The 17993-nt window shown below is 44.9% G+C and overlaps 1 protein-coding gene across 1 annotated transcript in view; it reads right to left on the minus strand.

Annotated features, from left to right (window-relative positions):
- Window positions 1-17993, minus strand: part of ABCA4 (ATP binding cassette subfamily A member 4) — a 1114059-nt gene that overhangs the window by 818408 nt on the left and 277658 nt on the right. Inside the window, exon 8 of the mRNA XM_078650330.1 lies at window positions 313-553. Within this exon, the coding sequence (XP_078506456.1) occupies window positions 313-553 (241 nt within the window). The remainder of the gene's footprint in view (window positions 1-312; window positions 554-17993) is intronic.

Genomic DNA, 17993 nt, shown 5'->3' on the forward strand with positions numbered 1-17993 from the left:
TCCCTGCACTGCCCTCATGCTTAGTCATATACCATGAGAGCAGCATGGGGATTTAATAGGAAGTCTCTGATGCTGTCGCAGGGGCTGCTGGGAGTAGGAAGCAGAGGAGCACTGAGGCGCGACGTGGCCGGTAGCATCAGGTACGTTTTATTTATTTATTATTAACACCTCCCCCATGCTCCCCTCGCAACCCCTCCACCCACCACACCACTTTTTGTTTTTGTCGGCTGCCACTGACTTAGACCACACAAAGTATCCACATATTATTAATTTTGTTGCTGCTGAGAATGGAATGCTTTGGAGTGCACTTACTGGTTGTAGTATCATAGAGGTAAGTGGATTCCCTGCTGGTAGAGTTCACACCAAGGAAGGCCTTGTAGTTGTTGTCTTCATACCAGTTGAAAGAGAAGACCCGTGTGCCACCACCCTCGGGATAGCCGCAGAAGAGATCAGAGAGGGAGCTCAAGAGCTGGCTGAACGAGCTGGGTCCGCCATCTTGTACGATTGGTTGAAGCACAGAGAATAGGTCTTCAAAACTCTTCTTCTGGGATAACTGAGGAAAAAAGAGAGGCCCTCGGTGTTGATTGCTGAACTATAGAAGAGAAAGCAAGTGCTTCACACAGTAAGATTACATTTGAAGAATGCTAAAGCTGTTCTAGAATGGCGCAATGGGCTCCATCAAAAGTGTTTTGATATGCAGTCTTATGCACTGATTTAAAGTTTGATGTAGTGGATACTCCATCAGAAACGTGACAGATATCCCACCGCCTTATTATAAGTGCTTTATATCCTTTTGCAATTGTCATATATCTGCCACGTTTGAGGCAGGGTAACCTGTCCACAGAACTCTAAATCAGGCCCAGAGTTGCTAAAGAAAAGCAAAAGGTGGTTTTGGCTTTTGAAAACAAGTCTTCATTAATGTCTGAAAAATATAATAAGGGAACTGTTTGTAGAAACAACCTCCACTGAAAACAGTGAATCCAAGCACAGAATTATAATTTGCCCTCTTGGGCAGTGAGTTCTAATGTAAACAAATGTAAACAAGAACAGATATGGTGACCAATAGTTCATCTAATTTCCCTTCTACATCGTGTGGCTCCACACAATACAGAAGCAATGTAGCCCAGTAAGATACATCCATGATACGATGAGTCCAGATGCAGCAGAGTTCAGCCTGGGTAATACGAATTTCATCACCCCTATTATTAGGTGCTTCTATTTTTAATACCTTTATTTTTAGTTTCAGGACACAAAGAACATGAGTAGCAAAATAGTGGAGAAGGTAATGGGGGAGAGAGCGGGGGGCTGTATAAGTATATAGATCCTTATTACATTTCGTCAGCTGTGTTGGATTATAATTATAGTAATTTGTGATATTTGAAAGCATGATTTGGAGCACATAGATTCCAAATTTACATGGCAGAGCTGTCTATTTGTTAATGTATAATTTCAAAGGTTTTTTAGTCTGCTGGCCCATTGGGATGATATCTGAGAATACCCAATTTCCTGATTAAATCAATTAGATATCTGCATTGTGGAAGTCCACTTTGGTCTTTGGTGACACAGATTTGGAAGAGCCTCCAAATCGAGTTATATTTGCAACATTATGAACTGTTGCAGCAAGTCTCTCCATTGCAAGCTGAGTCCTGAGTTTGGATCACGATAACTGTTGTGAAGGTGAAGTAGTCCAGAACACTGATATTGAAGTCAGACACATTACATCGAGAGGACTGGGCCGATGAAGTAGAATCAGAGGAATGACATAATCGGTAGATAATCGAAGGATTATGAACTCACCACTTCTTCCTACCAGACCGTAGGCCATAAGGCTATACCAAAGCAGGCAAGACTGGCATCAATCGCTCATCAAAGTAACCATCGGAAATGGCAAAGTCCAGTCATAAATAAGGAAGGACCAATCTCAGAAGGCCAAGAAAGTCCCAAGTGCCAGTGCAAAAGAAAGCCAACAAGAACTAGAAGCCCAAAAAGTAGAGGGTACAACTTGTGCAATCTGAGGAACAGGGACCCAGACTTAGAGAACATGTGCAAAAAAGGTCATAAGCAGCAACAAGAGTGCCAAAGAAGCCAAAGACTCTCCACTGGTGATGCAGGATAGGATCCAGAGTGACCAAAAGACACCAACACAAAGACCTTACAGCAAAACATGCCCTTCCCAGCTAAAACAAAAACGAGAGCCCATGGAATAGAATATCAACGAGCCCCATCCACATGGATAGGCAAGAACAATAACCCAAATGAGCAGCCTAGATCCAAAACACGAAATAAAGAGTCCCAGAAGAAACTCAACTTGAAGCACCCTTGGAAAAGCCAGAAGCTGGCACTATATCACATCCAAAACAGGGCACAAGCACATCGAAATGGACAAGTTACCAAAAGGGGAAACCAAAAGTGTGTTAACATTCGCCAACAAGACAGCAGAACAGAAAATCAGTTTCCAAACATAAAAAGTTAAAACACAGTCCAAAGGAGAAGACTTGCCATGGTAAAAAAAAAACCTACAGAGCTCCCTAGGGAAGTACACCGGCACAAAGGGCAATACCTAGCTTGGCACTGAAGGAAATAATCTGAGAAGACTCAATACAAGCACACTATATAGCAAGGTGCACCTACCAACACCAGAACAAGGGCAAGTCCAGTGACGTGCAGAATCTCCACAATACAAGGAAGATAGTCCACGAAATACTACATAACCTGAAACAAGGAACCAAAAGCCACATCCAACAGCAGATGCAGCCCTTGCCAAATGCCCAACTTGGACCATCAGATAAAGCATGTGATCAGACCCCACACAAAAAAGGGGGAAGGGATCTGTAGACACCAACAAGGCGCATAACAGCAGGCAGAGCAGTTACAGGGAGGTCAAGATCCTACCCCACCTAAGAGCAGAGTGGAACTACCAGAATCCAGATCGAACAAGCCCAACACAAAATTAAGAAGTCAACAGAATAAGCATTTCAAGGACATCCTATGTGCTATGTTTGAATGGCCAATAGACAGTCCGGACCACAGAACTCCAGAGAAGCCACTAAAGGCAAAAAATGAGGATTCATCAAAACATGTTGGGTGAAGCAAAGAAGGAAGTCTCCCCCTACAGCAAAGACCGAGCAAGCAGCACAGACCTGGAAGGGGTGGATCATCAAACAAGGCACAATTAAACCAATGATACATCAGGAGCAGGGGGCAGCTACAAAGGACAAAAGCAGAGCAACCTGCCCTTTCAAAAGAATCCTAACAGAGAAGGTGGGGGTGTTGAAGGACAAAGAAGAAAAAGGCTAAGACATGGCAGCCCACACCATCCAATGCACCCAGTGGCAAACAGCAAAATAAGAAGGAGGAAGGCCAGCAAAAGTGAAAACCGGCAAAGGGCTAGAAACCAATACTCCAAGACTAGCAAAGGGCATGATGCACAAGGTAAGCAAGCATCACATCAACAAAGGATACGAGCATCCAACTCCAAGAATGAGGTCACCATTCTACAGATCCACAAAGAGGAAGGAGAGAGACCACAGCAAGCCCCACATCACAGTGCTCTGTACGACAGTTGGGTTCAGAAGAGAAGGTTTTGCAAGGGCGGTGAATAACCCAGAGCAAAACAACCTGCAAAAATTAATAAACACAAGTCTGGCCAGCCCACCAAAGAGCAGGGGGATCACCCCCATCAGGGTAAATCATACCAAGTAAGGTCAACTTCCAACTAGAAGTCCATAGACCTGGCCATTACCAAGCCCCAGGCCAACTAAGCATCGAGAGCAAAATCCACAAAAACAGAAGCTCCAGTGTAAGAACCAATGAAACTGGGGAGGCCACAGTGACCCAACCCAGCCCCCTCCCACTTCTCCAGGCACGAAGAACCCAAGCAAACGAAAGAAGAGGTGCTAGCCTAGTGTACAATTACACAACCCTTCACAGGTGATACACAGTTAGAGGGTACAAGTAGAACAGATCATCCACAAAACCCCAAGATCAACCTCAACTGCAAGGGTGCGGCTGAGTCGAAGCCAAAGCAAGAAGACAGAAGCACCCACCAGCAGGGAAGGGAAAAGCCAGTTTCAGCCAAAGCTACCAGGAGAAATCAGAGAGCAATGCAATCCACAAGCACGATGCTCAAGTGGGAGCAAGTGCAGACCCCAACAAAAAGCCAATCAGTGCACCATGCACCACCAATACAAAAGCACTTAGCTCCTGGGCCACGGCATATCAAAACTTCAAGCACGGTGAACAGCTCAATGACAAACACCACCTTAAAAAGTAGAAGAGGAGGGCTAAACTGGACGGAGTGGTCCCACTCATATGATGTCTTATTTGAAAAACTACCTGGAGGCCAAGAGAAGCAAAAGAGCAAGTCAAGCATGGGATGCCAACTCAAGCAAAATACAGGACAAGGTGTCTGGGTCAACCTACCAACACTCCATGCACCAAAGTAAAAGGGGTGGGCTTGTATGGTAGACCATGGAAGATACAACAAGCAGACACATCCCTATTCCACAAGCCCTTGGTCAACCAGTAATGCATACAGTGCAGGCCACAAGCAACAGGACCATCACAAATGTTCAACTCCAAAAACAACAAGAAAAGGGGATGGTAGTAAGTCAGCTGAGTCCAGGAAAATGAAGTCAGGATACATGTCCCAAAAAGCCCAACCGGTGCACCTGGAGGTGGTCAAACCCAGCATACTCCCCAGTCAAGCAGTGTAATCCTAATCCTACCCCCACACCTATAGAGAGGCAAGTAAGGACAAGCCAAATATCAGAACCAGCCAACAAAAGCCGCCAACAAGCCCAGAAAAGAGGCAGGGGCACAGAGGCAGACATGAAACAGGGATATGCAGCACATATTCAGTAATCCCCAGTCGAGCATAGAAAATAGTTGGAAGCACAAGACCAGCACACACCCCAGCCGCAGAAAAGGTGGGGCATGCACCTTTACCCTAGTGAAGGAGCCATGTTGTAAGCTATTAAGGACACATATCAGACCCGGTACCACATGGGCCGGTAGAGACAGGGATGCACATAAGCACGGGACAGAGAGGCAGGGTACATATGATGAAGCAAAGCTTCGCATATTTTGCGACCTTGCCGAAGTCATGAACCTCGTCTATGTGTAACAAGGTAATAAGTGTACGTCTTACTAACGTTTATATTTAGTTTGAATAAGGATTAAGAAGCTTGCCTATGTGTATTCCTAATGATTTTAATCCGTGTCCGTAAAATATGGCCGCCGCTTGTATTTAGTTACTGCGCATGCGTCAGCCACACTCACGTGTCCTGACGGGTCTGCAGAAGTGGAGGGAAATTTATGCGCATGCGTAATTCATAGCTTTGCCTACAACGTGGTACTGCTCGTGCCACTGCTCTTGTGTATGTTATATGTAGCTAACATTTAGACTGCATAAGTATATTTTGTAGTGATAAGTTGAAAGTTCAAAACCAAATGATGTGTTTTCATAACGTTATTTCTATGTATTAATTTGTTCTCGCTTACTTTTCATGTACCGCGGGGAATGGGGGTCTGTCTGTACTGATGAGCCATCTTGGAGGTCCCTTCTGCGCATGATCGCCTTTCAAGGGACCTGACAACTTTGGCTGATGGAACTTAGCCAGCTGGCAGTGATGGGCAAGATGCTCCTGAGAACTGACCTGAAAAACCCAGGAAAACGGAGCCAATTGTCCTAGCTCGGCAACAATGTTAATTGTCACTCGTATTTCTGCACAATTTCTCATGGGAACCCCAATCTCGCTAGGCGGTACCCAAATATGTAAATGTAGCATCTAAATAGACTGTTATGATTGGTGTGTTACCCAAAGCCTACCTTAGGACCAATCGAAATTGGGAATTCTGACACTTTGCAACATTTGGGGGGTGGTACCCTGTCCCAAACAGTATATCTACCCTGGGTTCACCTAGGGAATTGTCCGACTTGTCTGGTTTAGCTGACCTGTCACTGACCCATCGTATTCAATAGGTGACTGAAGATACAGAGCGCTGCGGAGCACTCTGTCCGAAATTGACCATAGACTAAGGTTCTACTGAACCTTAAAGTGCTGGCAAAGCACTTTGCTGGGAGTTCGCTGATCCAATCGGGGTCTTGATCGATAGCTGCAGAGAGGGTGGAACGCAGGCGTTGCTTCCAAACTGCGGGTGTGGTCCTGTCCTGAGCGGTCCTGTCCTGAGGGTTTTGCTGTCCTGTCCTGAGGTCCTGTCCTGATTCCTAATCTGAGGGTATCCTGTCCTGTCCGGGGTGTCCATTCTGCACCTGCTGTCCTTTGAAGGGTATCCTTCCTTGAGGGTTTCCTGTCCTTAACTGACCCGTGGCCAGGGTTTGGTTTCCACACCAGTCTAGGTAAATACTGCTCTAAGTTCTTTAAACTTGCATCTTTCTATATTTCTGTCTTTTGCTCAAATAAAGAGACATCTTGCATACGTTGATTTTTCCATGCTTTTTGCCGCAAACTATTGAAACGTAAAGTCATTTGCATAATTTTTCTTGATATGTTCCCATGTTACCCTACTTTTTAGAAATCATATTTTGCATTGCAGTTTGTCATTTTCTGATATGGTCTAGAACGACCTTACTTAGATTTTCTAAAGAATTCCTGCCTTGAATGCATAGCATATTTCCTTTGCATCTCATTATTGCATTTAAATGATTACCCTGACTTTATTTCTCTATAGTTATGTACTTTTCATTATCTTGATTATCGATTGCCTTATTCTTGTAAATCTCATGCTTTCAGAAAACGAACTTTAGATAAACATTTTAAAACTTCCAGTTGTCCGTGGTCATTTACAACAGTATTGAATGTCATTTTGAAATTGCATTTGCTGCCTTTCCTTTTACAGCTAGGCCCCTGATCCATTGAAGTCATAGGTACCCGTGTCGGTGGATGGTAAGTCGGGTACACTAAGTAATAACAGTAGGGAACACACACACAATTGGTAGCAGCCCGTGAAGTCGCCTGGTCAATGAATAGTGTGAATTGAAAATATATGGGCCCTGAAGCCGGAAACGGCGAAATCATTGGCTGGGTGACCTCGCGCGCTCTATCAGTTTTCTGGTAGATCAGAGGATGGTTAGGGACTAGCTAAAGGTTAGACTAGTTAAGTCGGAAGCTGCTAGTACATTAATGCTGCTATAAGAGCGGCTGTTGCGAGGGAACCGATCACTCTCTTGTGAATACGCTGCTGAAATTCATGAATTGTTGTATTGTTATTATTCTTGTTCTTATATTGTTATATGTATTAATCCATGCATTTGTAAACCGTATTGTTTCTTGTTGTCCGAACTCCCCGGGGAATTGAAAGGGCAAGTGGTGAATAGAATCCATTGTCCTGAGGTCACAGGCTTAAGGAAAGTTAGGTGCAGGTTAGGATAACCGGGAAGCACTAACTAGGGTTTTTCTGAATATATGTGTGAATAAATGTCAGTAACGAGGTTCATTGGCAAAATTCCCATAGTGGCGTAACCTAGTAAGGGTCACATCGGAAGAGTAGCAGGTTAATCGGAGCTTGGGTGAAAGCAAAGGGGTCCGCTGGGAAACCTTAGACTCGGATATATCCCGGAAAGAAGTGGATGAGTTTAGGGGAATAACAGGTTCACCGATGCTAGAGTGAAGGGTAGGCGGAAGAGATCTGCCCGCAGCGCGTGAAAAGTAAATGGAAGTAGTTTACTTGCAGTAAAAGAAATCTTTTCTGTCTAGACACTTGAGCACTGTGGTGAATGTGTATTTGTTGTAAAATAACCAAGCACTGAGCACTTTAAAGGAAAGAAAGTTTCCGTTACCTTGTGAAGGGAGGGAGTCAGTCGCGAAGCGCCTCTGACGTCACTCCGTGCCGCGCTGGGATTGGTAGAAACAGCGGGCGGGTAGCGGGGCTGAAATTGTAAAGGAGGGGTGAAGCGCCGAGGAGTGAGAACTGTCTCACGAAGGGGCCGCGCACCCATTGGCCAAAATTATTTGAACGCGTGCACCTCATTGGTCGCACGAAATTGCAAGACGCGTTCTGATTGGAGGTGACTTTGTAAACAGAGTTAAGCGTAGAAATTGTATGTGGCACTCGTATTGTCCAGAGACTAGACCCGATCCAAGAAACCAAGGGTTTGAGAGGGATCAGTGGAAAGCTAATAGATACGATATTATGTACGGAGCTAAGAGAAAGATGTCCCTTGTAAGCAGGGTAAAGAATTTCTTCAAAACGGACAACCCGATTAAGTCTAGAGAGGGCGTTACTATCCCGCCACCGAATACTCCTGCCTCATTCATGATGTTTGACCGAGGGTACAATACCTGTGTGTGGTTGGAGAATTGGGTAAGGTACACAAAAGATGATGGAGTATTGGCTTTTCCGTTAGACGGTACCTTCAATGGTAGGATTTTATTCAATTTGAGAACCCGCATGAATGAATTACATCCCAGACCGAGACTAACGCAGTATGAGGCATTAGAGGAATGGGAAATTGAGGCTTTCGAAAGGGAGAAACCCCGGATGGACAAAGGTCTGACCAAGTGGTACCCAAGGCTGAAACAGGAGACTAGGGACAAGAGGATGAAACAGTGGAGGCAGAGCATGATTGTTGAGGGTCTGTGTTTCCTATGATGCCAGCATGTACCCCGTCGGGGGGAGAAAAAAGGACAGAAAAGTGTAAGCATTGGGGAGCCCTTGGAGAGTCAGATGATGAATTGTTAGATGACATCTTTACGAGAAGTCCGCCCCCTTATAATGAAGGAGCCCGACCTTCCAGTGCAGGAGAGAATCTCCAGCGTCCATCTATTAAGGAGGAGGACAGATCCCTATGTAGGGGGGGAGGGGGCCAGGTATTGCCCTATTTCGAGAAGCCCGAGCCCCCGGAAGTACGAAATATATATCCCAGTATGCCCGTGAACCCGGAGGAAAAATATTCCCGTGAAACGCTCTTTTACCCCAGACCTCTTTATGAGAACGAAGAAAAGCCAGTAGGTTCAGGGGTACCCTTTTTGCAGCCTCCATATGGGGAAGAGCGTAGGTCATTTGGCACAGGAACTTTGTTCCCAAAACCAAATTATGGTGGGGGACCAAGTGAAACGCATCCTACCGCCCCGAGTCTTACCCCTCACCTGACCCCACAGATGATACCTGACCGGACATTAGGAAGAGTACTAGATGAAAGGGAGCAAGAGGCCCTAGCTAGACAGAGGACAGAAATAATTCAGAAGATCTCCCAGTTAAATACCAGTCCTGAAGCTTTGACTATTCCGGTAACAATCGGACCAGTGGTTCCGTTGTACGGGAATAATCAAGGAGGTCTGAACCCTCCAGTTATGAACCCGATAATGGCCCCGCCGAGGCAAGAGCCCCTACTGATAGACGATCAGTCCAGTGAGTGTGAGTCCGAAGTGGTGTTCTTGGATCTACCAAACAAACAGACCGGAAAGGGAGTGCAGAAGAGGCATAATCCTTTTGATGCGAAAGAAATTAAATTAGAATCAGCAACAGGGACTAGGAGTGTTTCCTTGGTAACGCCAGAAGAGATTGAAAATTGGAGTCGTGATTTAGAAAAACAGGCTCCGCAAACGAAACCTTTAGACCTCTATAAGCTGAGGGTAGAAATAGAGGAATTGATGGCAGGAAATGTGGGGTTAGACAGATTAAACACCTATTCTGAAGAAGAATTGCTGTTCATGTGTAAAAGCCTTACCAGAAGTACCAGGGTGCTCCACGAAAAACTGACCGACACTGCAGCTAGTATGGGGATAGATATATCGAGATCGAAGCCCTTGCAGAAACCATACCGAGCTGAGTTCTCAGATAAGGATTTAGAGAACTTGAATGTGTCAGGGAGGAAGTTGCAGATTAAAGAGTTGCTTGCAGTTTTGCAAAAATGGGGAGACGTGGAAAGGTGGAAAACGAGGTGGGAACGTAAGAAAGATGAGGCCCGATCAAGACAAGCTACCCCTGAGTTCCCTCTGAGAGAAGTAGACAAACCCGAAACATTATGCCCCATGCGTGAAGTACCAGGTGGGAGGTATGTGCACGTTCCATGGTCCAGACAGGATATTGTGTCCTTTACTAACGATTTTCCGAAACTGCGCGAGAAGCCGGTTGAATGGTACCGGCAAGTGGAAAGGTTCGTAAAGGTGCAGAAATGCCTGTGGAAAGACCTGGATGGGTTTTTCGATATTGTGGTCCCGGTCGATCTATGGACCGAGTGTAAAATAGCCATAGCCTGGCCTAGTGAGGAGTATACAAGAGATAAAGAAACAGGGGAACCATCGAAAGAAGTGATGAGAAAATATGAACAAGTAATTCAGCATCTGAAACTAAAGGTGCCAGCTAAGGAAACGGATTGGACCAGGATAGATAGAACAACGCAGGAAAGAGAGGAGACAGTGCACTCCTATTATGAAAGGCTGTTGCAGGTGTTTAAAACATACAGTGGTATAGATAACATCGAGATGAAGGACATGACGCACTTCATTTACAGGTTTGTAAACGGTTTAAGACCTGAAATTTGTCAGTGGATAAAAGATAACAAAATCTGTTGGCACTCCAAAAAGGTAGACGAGGTCCTGCGGTACGCAAAGTACTGCGAGGACGAGATGGCAGAAAAGAAAAAGGCTCTCAAGGAAAAAGTGATGTGGGCTCAGGTGAAGCTCGCAGAACAGCAGGAAAAGCAGTTGAGTAACATGGTCAAAAATGCAAAGAACGAAGGCCCTGGGGGAGGGGGAGGAGGCAAGCCCCGGCCCAAAATGAGCAGGGAGGAGGCTATGAAGAAATTTCCCTGCCATCAGTGCGGCGAAATTGGACACTGGCGTAACGAGTGTCCTTACTTGCCCGAAGATAACCCCAAAACTCCTGATTTAACTCCACAGACGCAGAAAGAGAGACCAAGAAAGACTCAACCACAGGTAAAAACAGTTCAGGTGCCCCGAGCACCAAAGCAAGTATACAGGGGAAAACAGGCAGAGGGAGATGAGATAGAAGTCTGGGAGAGCAATGAGAACAGAAATGCAGCAACTTCGCAGTATCTTCTAAATGATACCTTCCTTTGTGATGTCCAGTACTGACGGGGCCTGAGAGGGGAGGACGAGGAGTGCGTACTTAGCGCCTCCTTGCCGGTAGACCAGTCCGGACCATACATTGAAGGAAAGGTTGACGGAAACGATGTCACCTTTCTGTTGGACACTGGCGCTACCCGTTCTACTGTGAGAACAGTGGACGTTCCAAACCTACCCCTCTCGGGAGAAGCCATCCAAGTAGTGGGTGTATCTAATCAATTGATTAGTACTCCTGTTACCAAGCCCATGGAGATCTCAATTGGAAACTTTAAGGAAATGCATAGATTTGTCGTTTGCGACATCAGTCCAGTGAACTTGCTGGGACGTGATTTGCTGTGCAAAATGAACTGTACCATCTTTTGCACACCAAAGGGTGTGGAAATTCAGACTCCAGATGAAGACGGCATTTATAAATTAATGTTAGTCAGACCTGACTCGGAAATTAAACGAATGACCATGCAGGATTTGCCCAAAGAACTCCAAGAAGCAGTAAAGCCAGAGGTGTGGGACTTTACCGGGAAAGATGTAGGGTTAATGAAAAATGTGGACCCCATACAGATAGCAATAAAGGACAATGCAGTATACCCCAATACTAAACCCTACAGAATGAATGCAGAAGTGAAAGCTGGTGTTGCTGTGGAAATACAGAAATTGTTAGAAGGAAACATCATACAGGAGGTAATGAGTAGTCCATGTAACTCCCCGATTATGGGTATCAAGAAGCCTAGTGGCAAGTACAGAGTAGTACAGGATCTACGAAAAGTCAACAAAATAGTAGTTCCCTGTTGCCCTATTGTCCCGAATCCAGCAGTGATTCTGTATCAGATTCCCTGGGATGCTGAGTGGTTCACCGTGATAGACTTGTGTCATGCATTCTTTTCCATTCCCTTGCATCCAGATAGCAAATTTCTTTTCTCATTTGCCTTCGAAGGTCACGTGTATTGCTGGAACCGGGTCCCTCAAGGGTATACAGAGAGCCCCTCTATCTTTAATCAGATCTTGAAAAAATGTTTGGAAACTTTAGTCCTACCTGGGAACTCTGTCTTAGTGCAATATATAGACGACCTCTTGGTGGCGTCTAAAAGTCATAAGGATTGTGTGATTGACACCATTGCCCTACTGAATCACCTGTGTGAAAAGGGACATAAAGTGTCCCCTGACAAGTTACAGTTTTGTGCAAAATCGGTGAAATATCTGGGGCACCAGATAGAAAAAGGTGTCAGAAAAGTGACATCGGAAAGAGTGAGAATAATTCAAAAGATGCAGTTGCCCCGTACTCAGAAAGAAATAAGAATGTTCCTGGGTGTGATAGGATACTGCAGGCAGTGGATTCTGGGATTTGCAGTCCTAGCCAGGCCCTTGATAAAAATGACTAAGAGAGGAACACCCGAGATTGTAGAATGGGATGATGAAAGCTTAACAGCCTTCACCAAACTACGAGATTGTCTGTGTACTGCTCCTGCATTAGGGATGCCAGACTATTCCAAAGAGTTTGCCCTATTCTGTGACACTCGCGATAATTGCGCATTGTCAGTCCTAACTCAAGAACATGGCACAACGAGAAGGCCTGTGGCATATTTCTCTGCCACCTTAGATCCAGTGGCTGCTGGATTACCAGGTTGTCTGAAAGCAGTAGCTGCTACCTGTGCCAGTTTAGAACAGAGTGAGTCAATTGTCATGGGACATCCGGTAACTGTGTATGTTCCGCATGGAGTGGTAATTTTGTTGACCAGAACAAAAACTCAGTATCTCACCCCTAGTCGGCTGACTAAATGTGAGAGGATTCTTGTGGGTGCTGCAAATGTAAACATTGTTAGGTGCAGTATTCTGAACCCAGCCACCTTACTCCCCGACCCAAAGGATATGGAAGGGGGGGTGGATGATGAACATGATTGTATTGATCTAACAGAATTCAATACCAAGCCACGCCCAGACATAAAGGAAACGCCATTGCCTGTGCATGATAAAGAACTATTTGTAGATGGTTCATGTCTAAGGCATGAACAAGGAGGCCTGAGTGCTGCCTATGCAGTAGTGTCCCTAGAGAAAATTGAGGAAGCAGGTTATCTATATCACATCAAGTCTGCACAAGTAGCCGAATTGATTGCTATGATAAAAGCTTGCCAAATTGGGAAGAACATACGCATAACAGTGTATACTGACAGTCAGTACTGTTATGGGGTTGTGCATGACTTTGGCCAGTTGTGGCTACAGAGGGAGTTCCTGACTTCATCAGGTACCCCTATTCGAAATGGAAAAGTTGTTCAGGACCTTTTAGAGGCAATCCAGTTACCAAAGGAACTGGCAGTGGTAAAATGTGCTGCTCATAAGAAGAGCATGGACAAGGTATCACTGGGAAACGATTATGCTGATCGAGTGGCCCAATGGTGCGCAAGAGATCGGTATATTGTAAATCCAAAACGAGGGGGGCCGGGAACCAGCTGCCAACTTCAAGTGTTTGAGGAAGTGCCTACATGGGATGAAGTGAAAGAGTGGCAGCAGGCGGCACCTTGGCAAGAAAGAGAGAAGTGGAAGGACGATGGGTGTAGACCAAGACGTGAGGATGGTGTCATTTTAGGTCGAACTGGTATGCCTGTGTTGCCTAGACACTTACTTAGCACAATGGCGAGGTTGATACATGAAGGATCACACATTGGTAGGGACGCCATGATTCTAGTGTTCCAACAGACTTGGTACAGTAAAAAGTTCAGGAAAGTAGCAGAGTCCCTCTGCCAGAGGTGCCTGTCATGTCAAAAGATGAACCCAGGGAAGAGGACTGTGGTGGAACTGGGGAAAATTGGGAGGTCTGGGGGTCCCTTTGTAAGGATACAGGTTGATTTCATCACCATGCCCCGTTGTGAAGGGAAACGATATGTCCTTGTCATGATCTGTTTATTTTCAAAGTGGGTGGAAGCTTTCCCTACTCCCCAAAATGACGCAAAAACAGTAGCTAAGTGTTTATTAAAAGAACTGATACCTAGGTTCGGGGTTCCAGTCACTATTGAATCAGATCAAGGCTCACATTTTCAGAATGCAGTGATCGACGAACTGTGTAAGGCCTTTGGAATTTCCCAAAAGCTTGACTGTGCCTACCGTCCAGAGGCTTCTGGAGTAGTGGAACAAATAAATGGAACTATCAAAAACAGACTAGCAAAACTGTGTGATGCAACTAAACTGACCTGGGTGAAGGCCCTACCCTTGGTCCTGATGGGACTCAGAAGTATTCCTGATCGCAAGACAGGCCTAAGTCCCCATGAAATCATTATGGGAAGAGTGATGAGACAAGCATGGGTGCCTGGAAGCAAACTGTTGAGTATTACTGATGATTTGGTGCTTGAATACTGCAAGAGATTGGGTGACCAAGTGCGTTCTATCTCTCGCCAGATCGGAGAAGACGCCATCCTCAATCCAACGACTCCTCTCCACAAACTGGTCCCGGGGGACTGGGTGAAGATAAAGAAGCATACTCGGAAGAGCTGCCTGGAGCCAAGGTGGGGAGAAAAACGTCAGGTGATTCTGGTTACTACCACAGCAGTCAAGTGTGCAGGGGTTCCGCGTTGGATACACGCCAGCCACACCCAGAAGGTACCACCAGACGAAGTGCCTGAAGCGGAAGGGCGTCCAGCAGAGGACTCTGCAGGAGCCAGACCAGAAGTAGCTGACGACGTACAGCCCAGTACCAGTCGAGCTACAGAATCAGCAGACGTTGGCTCAAGAATAGTTGACAACGAACTACCAGGAGCCCAGCCTTCTGAAGGGGTTAAGGAAGCTGAGCCAGAAGTAGCTGAAGACGAGCTGCCTAGCATATGGCCAGAAGAGTGGATTCCCTTGATTGATCTCACCGAAGACCCCATCCGAACAAGTGAACGACTTTGGGAAGGTAGAGAGTGGACTAGAGAGGAAAAGCAAGGCACAGGCGAAGAACCTCAGACTCTTGAGATTCACATCAAAACTGAGGAAGGAGAAGGTCAGACAGGGACAGAGCACGTGATTGATACAGAACAAGTGAATAAGACTGAACAAGTGCCCGATACTGAACAAGTGAAGGATCCTGAACAAGAGAGGAATACAGAACAAGTGATTGATACTCCTCCACTGACACCTGATATCGGGAAGGGACAGACTAGACATAGTGTAATAGTTCGAGCAGAAGAAAGTCCAGAGATCGAAGTGCTTGAACAGGATCAGATAGAATTAGAAGAACGTGTTCAGGAAACAGAGTCAGAGACACTTGAAGAGCAAACACACAATTTACCTGAACAAGGCCAGATTAGTACCCAGGCAGAAGAAACAGATGCTAGCCCTGGAATTAGTCAGATAGAAGAAGAAGAAACTGAAGCAGAATTGCCACAAGCTAATGAAAATAAGAGGGCAAGGGAAGAAAACGAAGTCCAAGTACCAACCAAAAGACTTAAGAAAAGAAAGCATCTTGAGCCTAGATACATAAAGAAATTGAGATTGAGAATAAAAACAGTAGAAGAAAAACGTGCAGAAGAAAGGAGAAGTGCTCGTATAGCAGAACAACCAGAAGACACTTCCAAAAGAAGGAGTGATCGGATAAAGAGACAAAACAAAAAGTACAAGTCACCTGAATGGACACTTGTGTTAGAAGAACTTGAAGATCTCGATATCACTGACGTAAGCGACGGAGAGCCCGTCCCTGAGTACTCTGACGAAGAAGAGCCACCGTGAATTTGCACAAAGTAAGATACTTGTGTAGAGACACAAAGAGGGGTTGAGAAACTTCTTCTGAAGCCAAAATGTCTGATTCAAACGTGAATGGTAGACCTAGTCGCAGCTGTTGCAAAACATGCTGCAAGGTATGTGTCTGTAGTATAGTTGTCCTGATATTACTCTGGATAGGACTAACCATTTTCATTCCCTTTGCTGTAAGCAAAGATACTAATATTGTCCCTACTGAAATTGTAAATACTGACAGTGAAGAGCTGACAACACAGAGTGTAGCTAGACATGAGAGAGCACTGAGACAAACAAAACAAGACTTAGAAGCATCAGATGAGGAAGAACTACATTATCATAGAATCAAAAACAGGACACGCTTAAATGTTTTTGCAAACTTGTTAATACACTATGTAGAGACTATGGAAATTGAAGATTGCTATGTCTGCATGAAGCTACCTACCTCTGTAGCTGAAGGCGTGACATACCATCACTTACCGCTGACATACGGAATCTCCTGTAGCATTTTAGCTAGTTTATTTTACAAAAGAGGACCGTTACAGTACTATTACTCTAATAATGACGTGATCTTTTCTGAGCTTCCTATACGTGGGAACTTGAATCCTGTACATACCAAAAGTGACGCAATACGATACATGGGAGATTACTTCCTAACCATAGGTAATATCGACATAGCTGACGCACACAGAGATAACTTGACTTGTTCTTTGCATGAGCAGGAAAAGATGTTCCTAAACATGGCAGAGAAAAGGAGAATTAAAATACAAAAGAAGGCTAATGACGAAAGTCAGAAAAGGCCAAAGTGGGCAGAGAACATGGAAGGCACCTCAACTGGTGGGGCGGGTCCTGCTCTGTTGCTGGATTTTGAAAAGAAAGGCAAGCTATGTCTTCACCGCGAGAAGACTAGCTATTATAATAACATTTTCATTGGTTCCAGTGAATGCGAACATAATTACAAGGTAATTGGAGGTTGGGGTTTCAAAAATGGGTCAGAGCCTGTGTTTCCTGGAATTTATTATATTTGTGGGGACAAGGCTTATTTCAAATTGCCGGATCACTGGTATGGAAGTTGCTATTTTGGCATTGTCTTCCCGAAAATATACCATGTGAATGGAGTTGCTGGAAGCAGTGAAAATACTAATGGCTTAGTGCGTAGTAAAAGAGAAAGTATAGGTGAAATTATGGGTAGTATTTTCAGTGCACTGATACCTGGAGTGGGAGTGGTTCTGAACACTCACAGAATTTGCAAATTGTCCACTATAGTGGATGTGTTGTCGACTGAGACAGCTCATGGATTTCTGCTGGTTAATACCGAAATGGTTGCGATCAGATCAATGGTTTTGCAGAATCGACTTGCTCTTGATACCTTATTGGCGAAAGAGGGCGGAGTCTGCCGGATGTTGAAGGCGCAACATTGTTGCACTTATATTCCGGACAAAAGTGTGCAGCTCAAAAGATATGTGAGAAACATTACTAATTTGGCAAAGGAACTCAGACCACTCGAGGTTGATAGTGCCTGGAAGAGACTGGTAGATGGTCTCTCAAATGTAGGTCATTGGTTCGCTAGTATAGGTAAAGGCTTATTGCTCAAAGTACTGATGCAATTGGAATTATAGGTCTCATCCTATTTTTCATATTTGTCTGTTGCAAATGCCGCAAGCACACAAAGAAGTATGAAGTGAATGCAAGAGAAGTAAATACAAGAGAAGTGAAACGGAGTGTGGATGAGCTCGAATTAGAAGAGATGAATAATCAGATCTATAAAAAGGTGAAGAATTCTCACCCTACCAAAACTGAACGAGAAAAGCTGGAGCGATTGCTAGAAGAGATAGAACTGTATAAAGTGTGAAAGAAAAGTTGGCATCTGGTTCCATTTATTTTGTGATGATAGTAAATATCATCAAAGAGGGGGTTGATGAAGCAAAGCTTCGCATATTTTGCGACCTTGCCGAAGTCATGAACCTCGTCTATGTGTAACAAGGTAATAAGTGTACGTCTTACTAACGTATATATTTAGTTTGAATAAGGATTAAGAAGCTTGCCTATGTGTATTCCTAATGATTTTAATCCGTGTCCGTAAAATATGGCCGCCGCTTGTATTTAGTTACTGCGCATGCGTCAGCCACACTCACGTGTCCTGACGGGTCTGCAGAAGTGGAGGGAAATTTATGCGCATGCGTAATTCATAGCTTTGCCTACAACGTGGTACTGCTCGTGCCACTGCTCTTGTGTATGTTATAT

The sequence above is a fragment of the Lissotriton helveticus genome, chromosome 1_1 (assembly GCF_964261635.1).
Source record: "Lissotriton helveticus chromosome 1_1, aLisHel1.1, whole genome shotgun sequence".
Classification (NCBI taxonomy): Eukaryota; Metazoa; Chordata; class Amphibia; order Caudata; family Salamandridae; genus Lissotriton; species Lissotriton helveticus.